The 15,832-nt window shown below is 32.5% G+C and overlaps 2 protein-coding genes across 2 annotated transcripts in view; both read right to left on the reverse strand.

The window, feature by feature from the left end:
- Positions 1-697: 697 nt before the first annotated feature.
- LOC119610799 (ataxin-8-like) lies at positions 698-5,009 on the reverse strand. The gene has a single exon (XM_037966152.1). The coding sequence runs from the start codon at positions 3,076-3,078 to the stop codon at positions 2,662-2,664; it is 417 nt and encodes a 138-aa protein (XP_037822080.1). The 5' UTR covers positions 3,079-5,009; the 3' UTR covers positions 698-2,661.
- Positions 5,010-5,709: 700 nt separating this feature from the next.
- Positions 5,710-15,832, reverse strand: part of LOC119610798 (Down syndrome cell adhesion molecule-like protein Dscam2) — an 84,994-nt gene continuing 74,871 nt past the window's right edge. Inside the window, 5 exon segments of the mRNA XM_037966151.1 lie at positions 5,710-6,895; positions 9,585-9,714; positions 10,636-10,796; positions 13,024-13,146; positions 14,077-14,364. Of these exon segments, the coding sequence (XP_037822079.1) occupies positions 6,186-6,895; positions 9,585-9,714; positions 10,636-10,796; positions 13,024-13,146; positions 14,077-14,364 (1,412 nt within the window). The 3' untranslated portion in view covers positions 5,710-6,185.

Genomic DNA, 15,832 nt, shown 5'->3' on the forward strand with positions numbered 1-15,832 from the left:
TAAAACGGCTATATAGATTTCATTATTGTAATAGTATTTATATGTAAATATGCATTAAAAGTATAAATTAGTTATATCCACCTAAACATACTTAATATGAATTCATACCCAGTAGGAGTTGTTAAAACTAATATGAAAAATTTCAAAATATTAGATCATCAAAGTTTTGACAGTATAATTTTTTATATCAATTTGAGCGATGACAACAGATAGTGTGACTTTTGAATACGGTTTTATCTTAGCTTAGTACCACTTAGGTATTGAATTTTGTACCAAAAATCCGTCATATGTATTTGAAAGTGTAAAGTTTTATATTTGTCTGTGCCGGATCTCATATAGCATTCACCATAGTGTGTTTTAAAAACAAGTAAGACTGCTACACCCTTCACCATAGTGTTAAATTCAAGATTTATTTCATAAATGTTTTCCCATCTATGTGACAAAGAAATAAATTCAACACAAATACTAAACGTTGTTGTTTTTGTTTCCAGCGGTTTACTGTTTATTATAAACAAGCAAATGCAACGTACACGATACTACGATGTAATTATTGAAGACAGAGATCCCAAAGGTATCTAAAGTGTTCAGAAAATCGATTTCAATACACACACAGACGGACAGACGGACAGACAGACAAACAAACAAACAGACAGACAGACAGACAGACAGACAGACAAACAGACAGACAGACAGACAGACAGACAGACAGACAGACAGACAGACAGACAGACAGACAGACGGACGTGGCTTAATCAACTCAAAAACGAAAATGGATTTTTATGTTTCACTCAAAAATCTAATTATAGTGGGAAATAAAAGTGAACACAGATCTTAATCCCTTTTACACTCAAAAATCGTTATTTGAGTGCAACAAAGTGTTGTCACAGATTTTGCTCTAAGGGCTATAGTTTAGGCTGAAAATGGACTTCTATGTTTTCACTCTAATTTCGCCAGAAAATGAACTTTTATTCTTTCATTAAAAAGTTTATCATTTGATCACGGATTTAATCCTGTTTTTTCCTAGGGCCTCTAATTTTGCCAGAGAATAGACTTGTATATACATACAAACTTAAAAATCAAATGATCACAGATTTTAATCCTCTATGTCATAGGACCACTAGATGTCCATTTTTGGCCATATTTGAAACGTTATAACAACGTATTCAAAGCTAGTGTTAGTGCAACTAATTGGCTAAAAAACTCTTAGAATATGCTAGGCTACATGTTGCATTATCTATCCGAAGAAATAGACCTAGGCCTCTATCGGGCTTGTTTTGTGTTCCTTTTCATGGAAAAAAAATTATTGTTTTTCAATGTTCAGAAACTCAGTTTTCTGGACGTAATTCCTACGAATTTTCCAATCAGTTTTAGTGAAGAATGTAATTTCCGGAATAACATCACTTCCAAGATACTTGGATCTTACTTCAACGAATGCCTGACAGCGGCAAAGAAAATGCTACAGAATTTCACTGTCCTTTCCAATATTGTATAGACGTGCTCCTGTGTGTCCACTCAGATTACGTACCATCATTCTAACCTCAGACTTGCTCATTTTGCTCTCATCAGGGTCACCCCATAGGATCTTTGTGATGCTACCCAGCATTTCATTATTCCAAGAGGCCTTATGGGATTCTCTTACTCATATTTACTTGCGTCAAATGGTTTGGCATTCGTCAGGTTAACTATCTCGAGCTCCCTTCCCTTTAAAGCTATTACGTTGGCCCTTTTGTTGTCGACTACTCCCGAGTGACCTGTTACCCATATGATGTAAACATTACTTTTGGAAGAGTATTCAGTTAAAACTTTCATACATTTAGATTGATTCTAATCCAATTTACACATTCCGTTGTTGCTTGGATTGGTCCATAAGTGATCCTAACATTATATAAGAAACTGAAAATCAAATACTTGTCTTTAAATAAAATGTCGTTCTGAGTGATATAGAATCAAACTTTGATAAGACTCTCCAGAACAGAAGACAGGTGAGAGCCACAATCCTCTTCTTTCGCTGTACTGTTTCATCATTAAATTCAGATAATTCAATGCATGTCTAATCATGCCAAACGACATCAATTTCACGATGACACGAATGATATGAAAAAATAGCTTTTAAGAAGAATATACGAGCAATATTTCAGAGTGTTGTATGCAACATAAAAACACCGTTGCAAGTCTCACTTTTTTGATGGGTACAACAGATCGTTTTAGTAGAACTAAAACAATAAAATTTTGAATTATAGGGAAGTATTTTCAAAGCTAAACCACTTATAATTTCCTACTGGGCAGAAATACTTATGAAAAAAACTGACACAAAACACATACACAAATACTTTTCATTTTCCTTACTTTCATATCGTTTAAACTAATTAAACTAATTAAACAATATGAACAAATTTTCATCAACACCGAGCTTGTTTGACTTAGAAAAGACCACAAATAAAAAGTGTTTAATGGAAGTAAATATTTGTACAACTATGAATAATAGTTAGCTAAACGCTGTAGTTAGTTGCAGTCTAATTAATATTAAATGTTTTTCTTACTAGATTCCATCTTAATTTCAATTAATTATTGTTTTCTGTATATCGAGGAAGTCGTTTCTTTAATTAAATTGTAATTTTTAACAACAACAATAACTAAGTAAAAGGATTACTAATATTTATCTCACACCGATATGGAATAATCGGATTTTTCAGTTAAAAGTTTTTGTGTGGGTGCTGGTGAATGTTGTCGTGATTGCTGTTGTTGTTGTTGTTTTTGTGTTGCTGTTGTTGCGGATGAGGGCGATGGTGATGTTGATGATTGTTGCTGTTGGTTTTTATGTACAACTTGTTGTTGTTGTTGTTGCTGTGGTTGCAATTGCTGCTGTTGTTGTTGCTGTTGCAGTTGCTGTAATTGTGGCTGAGATATGGGACGATTCTCTTGCGGTCTTTGCTGTTGCTGCTGTTGTTGACGTAACAAATGTGAAGTTGTTGAGGCCGGACGTGACCAGAGTGTTGATCTTAGACCTAATTTCAATTTTTTCAACGTCTCCACATCACATTCAACCTGTGCAACTTGTTCAGCACGTTCCGCAGGCATCGCTACATCAACGGGTATTTGATGAAATCCACTATTGGAAATTACATTGCATTCAGCTTGTAGCTGCAATGGATGCAGGGTGCGTATAGCACCTCCAGGCCTAATTATATATAGATTGGACAAGTATTTGGGTAGTACATACTTAGTATATGACAAAAAAAAAATAATTTTTTTTCTGTTTGTTTTGCAATTTTCATTGTTTAAGTTTTATTTAAGTAGAGAGAAGTTGAACACTACATAAGTAATATTAAAGAGTATAGAGTACAACAATATGAAAATATACAATCATAAATATATGACGTCTAAATATGACGTAACTAAATGTAGTAAGAGTACGTATAGGTTTTAACTTTTTGTTTATACACAATGAAAGTATTTGTGTTGCTGTTGTTGATTGAAGTCAATGCTGTTGTTGGCTAAGAATAATGATAAAAATTTTAATAGAAAAAAACAAAGAAGAAGCATTGAAGCAGTTGATGATTTAAAACCAAAATTACAACAATAACTGATGAATAGAGTTGAACCAAAAGAAAAGCGTGTTTTGAATTGAATTTAAGCTAAAAAAATATTCACAATTTATTATTGATAATATTAAATTGAGAAAATTATTTAACTTTAAATGTTGATTTGTAAATAAGATTCAGAAAGTATTATGAAAAGCTTTTTTTATAACCTCTATATAAACAAATTCTCTTAAATCTTATAAAACCTTTATATAATTTGCCGCTAAAGCTTCTAGATCATTATCAGATTTAAGTAAATAAAAAGTGTCAGAACTGTAACTGGTCACTACCTCAAGAAACGTTTACTGAATCTGTTTATATGACGAATTTCGAAATACATTAAGGTGTTTCGTGGACCACTTTTTTGTAGAAATACCTCTTAAACGATGCGTGTTAATGTTCTATATATGAGAAATTTGATTTCTTTTCAAAGGGCCTCCCTACCAGCGATGGAATATTCTGATTTTAGTATAATAAATAAAATTGTAATTTTTCCGAAATGGGTCTCAAAAATTCCGTAATTTTGAGCTTATCGCGAGAAAAATTATCAAAAACTTTTTACAGCATCTCTGGTCTACAAAACATATAAGCTCCAAAATAATAATTCCAATCGGTAGGGAACTGGAGCCCAATATATGGGTTTTATCGTTGCATGTGTCAACGATCAAATTTTCAGATTTGACAACCCACGCTTCACTGTTGAGATACCTTTGCAGACACAGCGATATTTGAGAGTTGTGACATCACTTTTTTTTAAATTCTACTGGAAATAGCATTAAGCTCAGAAAGCTATACAGAGTCCTTCTTACGGACATTTTGAAAGCTGCAATAAAAGATATAAACTTTGGTAGCAAGAGTTCGCATCACGTTCGCGAATTGTGTATCTATTGCCATCGAAATGTCAAATTGGAGATGCTATAAGAATAATCCACATTTTTAAGCAAATACTTATCACCCGAGTGATTCGTTTAACAGAACCAGCCAAATGAAACTTAGATGAAAACACACAATGTTCCCACTTAGTCAATATTAATTCAGTCTCTCTTATTAGGAGGTCGATCAAACTTGTAAGACGAATATCAAAACTCGATGCAATGGGAGTCTAATAACAAATAATAACCTGACTATCCCAGAAAAAAACTAAGTAATGGCTTTACTTACATAACCACTTACTTTTCAATGACTACTACTTACCGTCTGTATTACTTTTAAGTACTATTACAATGACTTACATATAATCAGATACGTAAGTACTTTATTTGGAATTTTTCCGTTTTTTTATTTGCACATCTTATAGAATCGAGCCTTAAACCCCCTTCACACAAGCACTCAAGTAATATGATCAAGTGATATGATCTGTCAAAATTTAAAATATGTAACGAAATCATCATACATTGAGAAAAAATAATTTGGAAATGGAAAATTTGACAGTCGTATGGCTATCTTCATTTTTTCAAATGATTCAAAAAACAATCAAGTAGCATTAGATCAGGGATGTATTTTTATGTAAACACATACAAAAAAAATGAAACAGCTGTTTCCATCATACTTTGTTATTGTTTTATACCAATCGTTTAAACACAAAAAATATAAATCATACCACTTTCTCTTTCTCTTTTTTGTCATACGGATAGAATTTCATTTTAATTTTTCATTAGACATTTCGTACGTAAAGTGTGATCGTCTGAAGGGCCCTTTAGCAACTGTTCTTCACACACACACAGAAAGAAAATTGTTTTTCTGTGTTAAAACCATTATTTAGCGTCTTTTTTAGCTCTTTAACTCATTACTTTTCAATGTAAGTTTTTGCTGGGATGTTGATCAATATAACTCAATTGGTAATCCCTTCCAAGTCATAGCTCTCTCTCTCTTACTCAATAACAATCGAGGCTCTCTTTACAAAAATTCAACTATAGCAAAAATGTTAGATTTAGAATATCAGATTAGCAGTAACTAGAAGATCACATAAAATATAAGCTATCGCACCATATGATCAGTGCAAACTTTAGCAAAAAGATCGAACTTAGTTGAAAGTCATATAATGTTGTACATCCTCTCTAAATCAATATTCATTTTGATTTTTTTTGCAGAAACTTAATATACGGGGACTTGGTAATGGAATGATTATCGATACTCCGACATCATCATAATTAAATAAGTTCCAAAGGACTCTAACAAATAGTTTATGATCGACGCACTATTGATTAAAAATAAAGAATTTCTCGAGCTCCATAAAATGTATTCTATTCCAATAATGGACATAATTTTTTACATAATTTACATGTTACAAAATATACATACATATTTACATAACAATTAAAAAAAAACATTCTCAGAAAAACATCTTCTGAACCTTATTTACAAAAAACTACATTTATGTTTTTCAAAAAAAAAAAAAAAGTTCTGCGTAAAAACTTTCTTTCTAATATCTTACACTCTACCTACTGTGGTCTCACACTCCTAATCCTATGATTCATAATCGAATTTCTGATCGATGGGGTTCATGTAGGTACATGAAATCTCGCCGATATTATAGCCAAAACTATTGACTATGCCATCGCTATCGACCAGACTTCCATCCACACTGCCCCCAAGGGCCGTATCCTATTTGGGCAGTGTTGGTGCCGTAAAGAATTTTGACGATAGAGGTGCTGTGGATGGATTCAATAGAGTACCACCCGATAGACCTTCATCGGCCTTATGAGCTATGGGACGAAATTGTGATGATGGCTGCATGCATGCCAGGGAGGGGGCTACAGATGCAAGGGAGGAGTTAGTACAACTACTACTATCTAACAGTTCGGATGAGTGGTGGTCATTATTAAGGTTTGCGGTATTGTGCTGCTGGGAATGTGGGTGTGGTGCAATTTTGGGTGTAACAAGTAGGGGTTGTTGTGATAATTTACTACTATTGCTACTGGTAAAACTACTGGATGTATTAATGTTTGATTGTTGTTGTTGGTTGTGGAGTTTTTGTTGGTGTTGCTGCAATTGGTGTTGTTGCTGTTGTTGTGTTATGGAAGGTGACTTAACCAATGTGGGTATGTGACATTGTATGGAATCTTGTGATTTAAATGTACTCGATATGGATTTTAAATTACCGACACCACTGCGTGGCGAAAGTATCTTATTCGAATTGGAATTATTACTAGACGAGTTTTTGCTATTGTTATGATGTCGCGGTGTTGTGTTGGTGGAAAACTGATATAATTGATGATGATACCTTGAACGACCGCGACGTGGCAATGATTTTTGTTCGGACATTGGTGATAGATCAGAGGATGTGCTTGATTGTGCTCCATGGTAGATGATACCTGCGGGGAAATGGGGAAAAAAGAAAAATATAAATAACAACAAAATTGGTAGATCTTTTTTGTTTTTTTTTGAGTTTAAGGAAGGATCAATACAATATACAAGTGAATAAAATGAAATGAAAGTTTTTAATACAAAAAGCATCACAATATATTTATGTATAAGAAAAATAATATTTTGTTTTTAAGGATGTGTTAATGTTAATATTATAAAATTTTGAATTTTATTTTGTAGTTATAGCTTAGAAATAGAGAGAGAGTGTTGTTGTGTTTGTTTTTTTACTTAGTCTTATAGTTGTATTAGAAATTTTTTTTAAATTTTTGTTTTGTTTGTATAATAGATAGTTATAAATATTTAATACTACAGATAAGTTATTGATATATTGTGATTTTGAAAATGTGGTGTTAATCTTGAGTCTGTGAAAGAATTTAAAGTTTTGTTGTTTGTTAAAAGATAGCAAATATACAGATAAGCAGTAGTTTAGAAATACTTAGAGATAACCTAATACTCCTATATAATTTTTAAATATTGTCAAGATTATAGACTGATCGTCAGTTAAGTCTGATCTATTGTTAAGAATTTACACATACATATTGAATACTATTGACTATTTCACAGTCAAGAAACTGGACTGATCTAAATTAAAATCTGATCTATAATCAAGACTCTTGTATACTCAAGACTGATCTATTTATAGTCAAAACTATAGGCTGATCTACAGTCAAGTCTATAGGCTGATATATAGTCGAGACTGTAAACGGATCTAAAGTCAAAAGTATATGCTGCTCTATATTCATGACTATAGATTGATCCATATTCAAGTCTTTAGACTGATCTATAGTCAAGACTAAAGACTGTTCTCTAGTCAATACTATATACTGATCGAGAGTCAAGACTAAAGACTGATCTATAGTCAAAACCATAGACTAATCTATAGCCAAGACAATAGACTGATCTATACACTAGACTATAGACTGATCTACACACTGATCTATAGACAAGACTATAGACTGATCTACAGACAAGACTATATACTGATCTAAAATCAAGACTTTAGACTGATTTATAGTCAAGACTATAGACTGATCTACACACTGATCTATAGACAAGACTATAGACTGATCTACACACTGATCTATAGACAAGACTATAGTGATCTGCATAGTCAAAACTATAGTGAAGACTATAGACTGATCTATAGTCAGGACTATAGACAGATCTATAGTCAAGACTATAGACTGATCTATTGTCAAGACTATAGACTGATCTATTGTCAAAACTATAGACTGATCTATAGTCAAGACTATAGACTGATCTATAGTCAAGACTATAGACTGATCTATAGTCAAGAGTTTAGATTGATCTATAGTAAAAACTATAGATTGATCTATAGCAAAGACTATACTCACGACTATCGGCTGATCTAGAGTCGAGACTACAGACTGATCTATAGTCAGGACTATACACTGATTTATAGTCAAGACTATAGACTGATCTATAGTCAAGACTATAGACTGATCTATAGTCAAGACTATGGACTGATCTATAGTCAAGATTATAGACTGATGTATAGTCAAGACTATAGACTGATATATAGTCAACACTATAGATTGATATCTATAGTGTTGACTATATATAGACTGATCTATAGGCAAGACTATAGACTGATCTATAGTCAAGACTATAGACTCATCTATAGTCGAGACTATAGACTGATCTATAGGCAAGACTATAGACTGATCTATTGTCAAGACTATAGACTGATATATAGTCAACACTATAGATTTATATCTATAGTGTTGACTATATATAGACTGATCTATAGGCAAGACTATAGACTGATCTATAGTCGAGACTACAGACTGATCTATAGTCAGGACTATACACTGATTTATAGTCAAGACTGTAGACTGATCTATAGTCAAGACTATAGACTGATCTATAGTCAAGACTATGGACTGATCTATAGTCAAGATTATAGACTGATGTATAGTCAAGACTATAGACTGATATATAGTCAACACTATAGATTGATATCTATAGTGTTGACAATATATAGACTGATCTATAGTCAAGACTATAGACTCATCTATAGTCGAGACTATAGACTGATCTATAGGCAAGTCTATAGACTGATCTATTGTCAAGACTATAGACTGATATATAGTCAACACTATAGATTGATATATAGTCAACACTATAGATTGATATCTATAGTGTTGACTATATATAGACTGATCTATAGGCAAGACTATAGACTGATCTATAGTCAAGACTATAGACTGATCTATAGTCAAGGCTATAGACTGATCTGTAGTCAAGACTATAGACTGATCTGTAGTCAAGACTTTAGACTTATCTATAGTCAATACTATAAACTGATCTATAGTCAATACTATAGACTGATCAATAATCAAGACTATAGACTGATCTATAGTCAGGACCATAGACTGATCTATTATCAAGACTATAGACTGATCTATTGTCAAGACTATAGACTTATCTATAGTCAAGACTATAGACTGACTATAATCAGGATAAGTCATTGCTATAGTCAGATCCATAGAGAGATAAATATCTAAATCTTGTAATATTAAAAATATATGTAAATAACCCCAAATAACATATAGAAAACCGATCGCAATAAAATATCAACGAAATATTTTTCTAAACTAACTTAAAAAAACTTACTGTGCTTCATTTTCCCTTCGTGTTGATTGGATGACTCTGTACGACTTGAAGTCAATTGATCCTGATCCGATTCTGATTCTTCACTTTCTGGCTCGGTTTTGCGGGAATGACGACGTCGATTTTTAGAAGACTATATTAAAGACGAATGCACAAAAAAGCAAAGAAATAAAATCAATAACTGTAACTACATTTATGATGTTGGAAAAAAAACTATGAGGATTTATGGGATTAATGCTACAAAAGCGTTTAAGCATTCTACTCTACTTAGAAATGGTTGTACAATATGAAGTTATTTTGTTCAGAGAGAACTTAAAATTAAAATAATTGAAATGTTCGAAAAAAATAAAAATAGAGGAGAGTTAAAAGTTTATAATATCAAGCGTTCATTTAGCTTATTTTTTTGTACACAATTTATACAAGTTTTTTATAAAAAAAAATATAAAAATGAAATATAAAAACCAATAAATTACAAATAATTTACAATTCAAAAAGAAGGCAAGTCTTTAGTAAAGAGAAAAATCCCACAGTTTACCGTCATACAAATACTAAAACAAAAACAATAAAATACATTAAAATAAGAGATTTATAAGGAAACTAAAAAATTAAACACATTTAAAAGTTTTGTATTTAGTTTAATATACTAAAAAATACTGCAATTGTGGCCATCTGACTGGCTGGTGTGTGTGGTGGTTGGTTTGCTGGTTGGTGGCTGTGCGCTTCTTTACTTCTGCTGATTGTTTTCAAAAACTAACTAAGAGCTGCCACAACAATGCTTTTGTTTTATTTAATTTTTATTTAAAAACAACAATTGTTTTACAACTAAAACTGTTAGACCAACCAGAAACGAAAAAAATAAAAAAAAAATAAAACATTTAAAACAATAGAAATCAAGATAAAATTATAAAAAAAAGAACTGAAAATAAAAATAAAATTATGTATTAAATAAACGCACGATATTATGAAACGGTGAGGTTTGATAATGATTATGAATAGTCTTAGTTGGACGTTGATTTTGGTTGTGGTGGTAGTGATGATGGGTAGATTTTAATACCGCAGCAGGTGGTGTCGATGAGCAACCCTCCGTTAAAGCACGTTCATGATACATAAATGAATGCAGCAGTGTATTGGCTGGACCAGCATGATGTGGTTGAGACATATTTCCACTTTCTGATAGTTGAAACGTAGCATATGGTGAAATATCCTCTGAGGTTTCTGCAAAAATTCACAGACGTAAGCACGAATAGAGAAATATAAAGAAAGAAAACCAAAGACATCATTTATATTAATTAATTGGACTATAATATGAATTGTATGTATTGTACGTGTTAACCCATTAATTGTCAACAACAATAATGGAAGAGACAAAAGCTTTTACTTGTTTAAGAAATATTTTAAATGTTTAATTTATAACCTAGTGACTTACAAATAACAAATTGGGCTGTTAGAATATTGTTTATTAAATCAATATTTTCAAGAAACCTTTTCACATGACATGCCCTACAACTGTCAGAAACGATTAAACAATACAACTCATTTTAATAGTTAAATCTAAAGAATAGCAGTGATGGGGAATATACATACATATATACGTGACATTCGGATTGTGTGTAAGGATCTAACAGTTATCTTTTTTATTTCATTTATCAAAGGAGTGTTGCTGACAAGCTAGACTATAGACTAGACTATAAATTACACTATTGACTAGACTTTAAACTAGACTATATACTGTAGAGCAGAATATAGACTGGACTATAGACTCGACTGTAGACTAGACTGTAAACTAGACTATAGACTAGACTATAGACTACACTATAGACTGCACTATAGACTAGACTATAGACTAGGCAATAGACTAGACTATAGACCAGACTATAGACTAAACTATAGCCTAGAACATACTAGACTAGACTATAGACTATAGACTAGACTATAGACTAGACTATAGACTAGAACTATAGACTAGACTATAGACTAGACTATAGACTAGACTATAGACTAGACTATAGACTAGACGATAGACTAGACTAGACTAACTAGACTAGACTATAGACTAGACTATAGACTAGACTATAGACTAGACTATAGACTAGACTATAGACTAGACTATAGACTAGACTATAGACTAGACTATAGACTAGACTATAGACTAGACTATAGACTAGACTATAGACTAGACTATAGACTAGACTATAGACTAGACTATAGACTAGACTATAGACTAGACTATAGACTAGACTATAGACTAGACTATAGACTAGACTATAGACTAGACTATAGACTAGACTATAGACTAGACTATAGACTAGACTATAGACTAGACTATAGACTAGACTATAGACTAGACTATAGACTAGACTATAGACTAGACTATAGACTAGACTATAGACTAGACTATAACGACTATAGACTAGACTATAGACTAGACTATAGACTAGACTATAGACTAGACTATAGACTAGACTATAGACTAGACTATAGACTAGACTATAGACTAGACTATAGACTAGACTATAGACTAGACTATAGACTAGACTATAGACTAGACTATAGACTAGACTATAGACTAGACTATAGACTAGACTATAGACTAGACTATAGACTAGACTATAGACTAGACTATAGACTAGACTATAGACTAGACTATAGACTAAGACTATAGACTAGACTATAGACTAACTATAGACTAGACTAGACTAGACTATAGACTAGACTATAGACTAGACTATAGACTAGACATAGACTAGACTATAGACTAGACTATAGACTAGACTATAGACTAGACTAGACTAGACTATAGACTAGACTATAGACTAGACTATAGACTAGACTATAGACTAGACTATAGACTAAGACTATAGACTAGACTATAGACTAGACTATAGACTAGACTATAGACTAGACTATAGACTAGACTATAGACTAGACTATAGAACTAGACTATAGACTAAGACTATAGACTAGACTATAGACTAGACTATAGACTAGACTATAGACTAGACTATAGACTAGACTATAGACTAGACTAGACTATAGACTAGAGTATAGACTAGACTATAGACTAGACTATAGACTAGACTATAGACTAGACTATTGACTAGCCTATTGCTAGACCATAGACTACCATAGACTAGACCATAGACTAGACCATAGACTAGACCATAGACTAGACCATAGACTAGACTAGACTATAGACTAGACTACAGACTAAACTGTAGACTAGACTAGACTAGACTTGACTAGAATAGACTAGAATAGACTAGAATAGACTAGAATAGACTAGAATAGACTAGAATAGACTAGAATAGACTAGAATAGACTAGACTAGACGAGACTAGACTATATATTAGACTATATTGAGCGCATTCCATGGTTATTTTTGTTATGTGTATGTGGTACAAGGGTTAACACAAATTGTATATGTTAGCAACGTAAGTAATACCTGGTATTTTATCATTATTTTGTAATGAAACTTTGTGAATGGTGGCATAGTAACGTTCACGTTGTGCCGCTTCTGAATTTTGACGATTTTCCAAAGATTCCTTTTGTATGCGTCCAGCTTGTTCTAGAAAGAGATTAAGAGATACATATTATTATACTTAAAACCTACTATACTAAAAGTTTACATAAAAATTAAAAAAAAAAAATAATGTTTAAAAAATATAAACGGTTATTTAATCAAATATGTATAGATACAGATACCAACGGGTTCCAAATGGTGATGCCTGAACTATCAGGATTCTTGAATACCAATCTCTGCATTACAATAGTTCCAAAAAAGTAATGAACAATTTTCGAAAAATTATCCACGAGATTATAGAAATTTCTGAAGTTGTTCGTGAAATAAACATTTTTAGAACTCTTATATAAGGTACAATAGTAGTACAGCATGGAAAGATAATAGCTAAAGTAATTACATAATTGATTTGATTTTGTATCAAATTTATTTGCATTATCAAGTAATTCAAATGAAATTTCATAAGGACATTCTGCAAGATACAATTGTTAACTCTTCGAAAATTCTACTTATCTTAACAAAGAAAAATTTTAAATTTTCCCGAGAGAAAAAATTCCTTTAAATCACTGTCCGTATTTAAGTACATATTTATGTTTTTAAGCAAAACAAACTAACAAGAGCATTCATTGTAATTTATTGTATAATTTATTTTCAATTTGTTTTCGCTGAACAATTATGCATGTTCGTTGGCATTGTTCTATTCTCTGTCTTGTTCTGCTACAGAGTTTTCTGTTCAATCCTGTTCAGTTTTCCACTTATTCAGTCATTTACTCAGTCAGTCAGTCTGTTCAGTTCAGATCTGTGTTGTTTTGTTTTTGTTCACCATACTTGAACACGAACAGGACACAAGCCAGTGCACAATATGCCCGAGGTATTTATTGTTTTAGTTTCAGCAAATAAAAAAAAAAACACTGAAAACTTTGTTGTTTGCCTATTTTAGTTATTATTATTGTTGTTGATTTTTTTTTAAATACTTACTGTGTCTGTAGCACATAAAAACCAATGCAATTGTACAAATCATTCCCGATACGGTGGCAATGCTGGGTATTAATAGGTTAACATTTCCATAAAATACATTCGATCCACGCTGTCCGCGTTGAACAATCTCTGGCGGCGGGGGATCACCCTCTTTGGTGAGTGTTACAAAAGTAAATTCAGCCTGTGACACACCAGCCACATTGTGTGCCTCCATGCGCAATTGATAGAGTGTGGATGGCTGTAGACCAGATATTGTAAAACGTCGTTGTGGTTTAAGGGCATTTGACACTATAAAACAGAAGACGAACAGAAATGCACATTTATATAGAAAAAAAACATATAATAGCATGAAAATAAATAAAACTCAGGAATGTTGCATGTACGAATGACTGAACGTAAAACATAGAAAGGGCATGTTGTCGCTTGAATTATGACCAATTAACATTTTCAGAATGTTTAATGACCATAATTCCACGCGTAAAGATATGCTCCAATACAATTGGAAATTTTAAATTACTGATGTAAAGTGCTAGTGCCAGATCAGAGGGCATTCGAAAGCGATCGAAACCTCCATGGAATAAAAAAAATTTATAAGAAATTTGGATTGCTTTTGAGTCCCAGAATTTGACCCCGGTTCTAGTTCAGTTCTAGTTCTAGTACAGTTCAAGTTCAGTTCTAGTTCAGTTCTAGTTCAGTTCTAGTTCAGTTTCTAGTTCAGTTCTAGTTCAGTTCTAGTTCAGTTCTAGTTCAGTTCTATTCAGTTTCTAGTTCAGTTCTAGTTCGTTCTAGTTCAGTTCTAGTTCAGTTCTAGTTCAGTCTAGTTCAGTCTAGTTCAGTTCTAGTTCAGTTCTAGTTTAGTTCTAGTTCAGTTCTAGTTTCAGTTCTAGTTCAGTTCTAGTTCAGTTCTAGTTCAGTTCTAGTTCAGTTCTAGTTCAGTTCTAGTCAGTTCTAGTTCAGTTCTAGTTCAGTTCTAGTTCAGTTCTAGTTCAGTTCTAGTTTCAGTTCTAGTTCAGTTCTAGTTCAGTTCTAGTTCAGTTCTAGTTCAGTTCTAGTTCAGTTCTAGTTCAGTTCTAGTTCAGTTCTAGTTCAGTTCTAGATCTAGTTCAGTTCTAGTTCAGTTCTAGTTCAGTTCTAGTTCAGTTCTAGTTCAGTTCTAGTTCAGTTCTAGTTCAGTTCTAGTTCAGTTCTAGTTCAGTTCTAGTTCAGTTCTAGTCAGTTCTAGTTCATTCTAGTTCAGTTCTAGTTCAGTTCTAGTTCAGTTCTAGTTCAGTTCTAGTTCAGTTCTAGTTCAGTTCTAGTTCAGTTCTAGTTCAGTTCTAGTTCAGTTCTAGTTCAGTTCTAGTTCAGTTCTAGTTCAGTTCTAGTTCAGTTTCGTTCAGTTCTAGTTCAGTTCTAGTTCAGTTCTAGTTCAGTTCTAGTTCAGTTCTAGTTCAGTTCTAGTTCAGTTCTAGTTCAGTTCTAGTTCAGTTCTAGTTCAGTTCTAGTTCAGTTCTAGTTCAGTTCTAGTTCAGTTCTAGTTCAGTTCTAGTTCAGTTCTAGTTCAGTTCTAGTTCAGTTCTAGTTCAGTTCTAGTCAGTTCTAGTTCAGTTCTAGTTCAGTTCTAGTTCAGTTCTAGTTCAGTTCTAGTCAGTTCTAGTTCAATTCTAGTTCAGTTCTAGTTCAGTTCTAGTTCAGTTCTAGTTCAGTTCTAGTTCAGTTCTAGTTCAGTTCTAGTTCAGTTCTAGTTCAGTTCTAGTTCAGTTCTAGTTCAGTTCTA

This window comes from Lucilia sericata, unplaced genomic scaffold (genome assembly GCF_015586225.1).
Source record: "Lucilia sericata isolate MDLA Ls3-8-SP2 unplaced genomic scaffold, ASM1558622v1 Contig001279F_arrow, whole genome shotgun sequence".
Classification (NCBI taxonomy): Eukaryota; Metazoa; Arthropoda; class Insecta; order Diptera; family Calliphoridae; genus Lucilia; species Lucilia sericata.

Coding starts and splice junctions, on each gene's coding strand:
- LOC119610799 (XM_037966152.1), bottom strand. CDS start 3,078: ATGCCTGCGGAACGTGCTGAACAAGTTGCACAGGTTGAATGTGATGTG.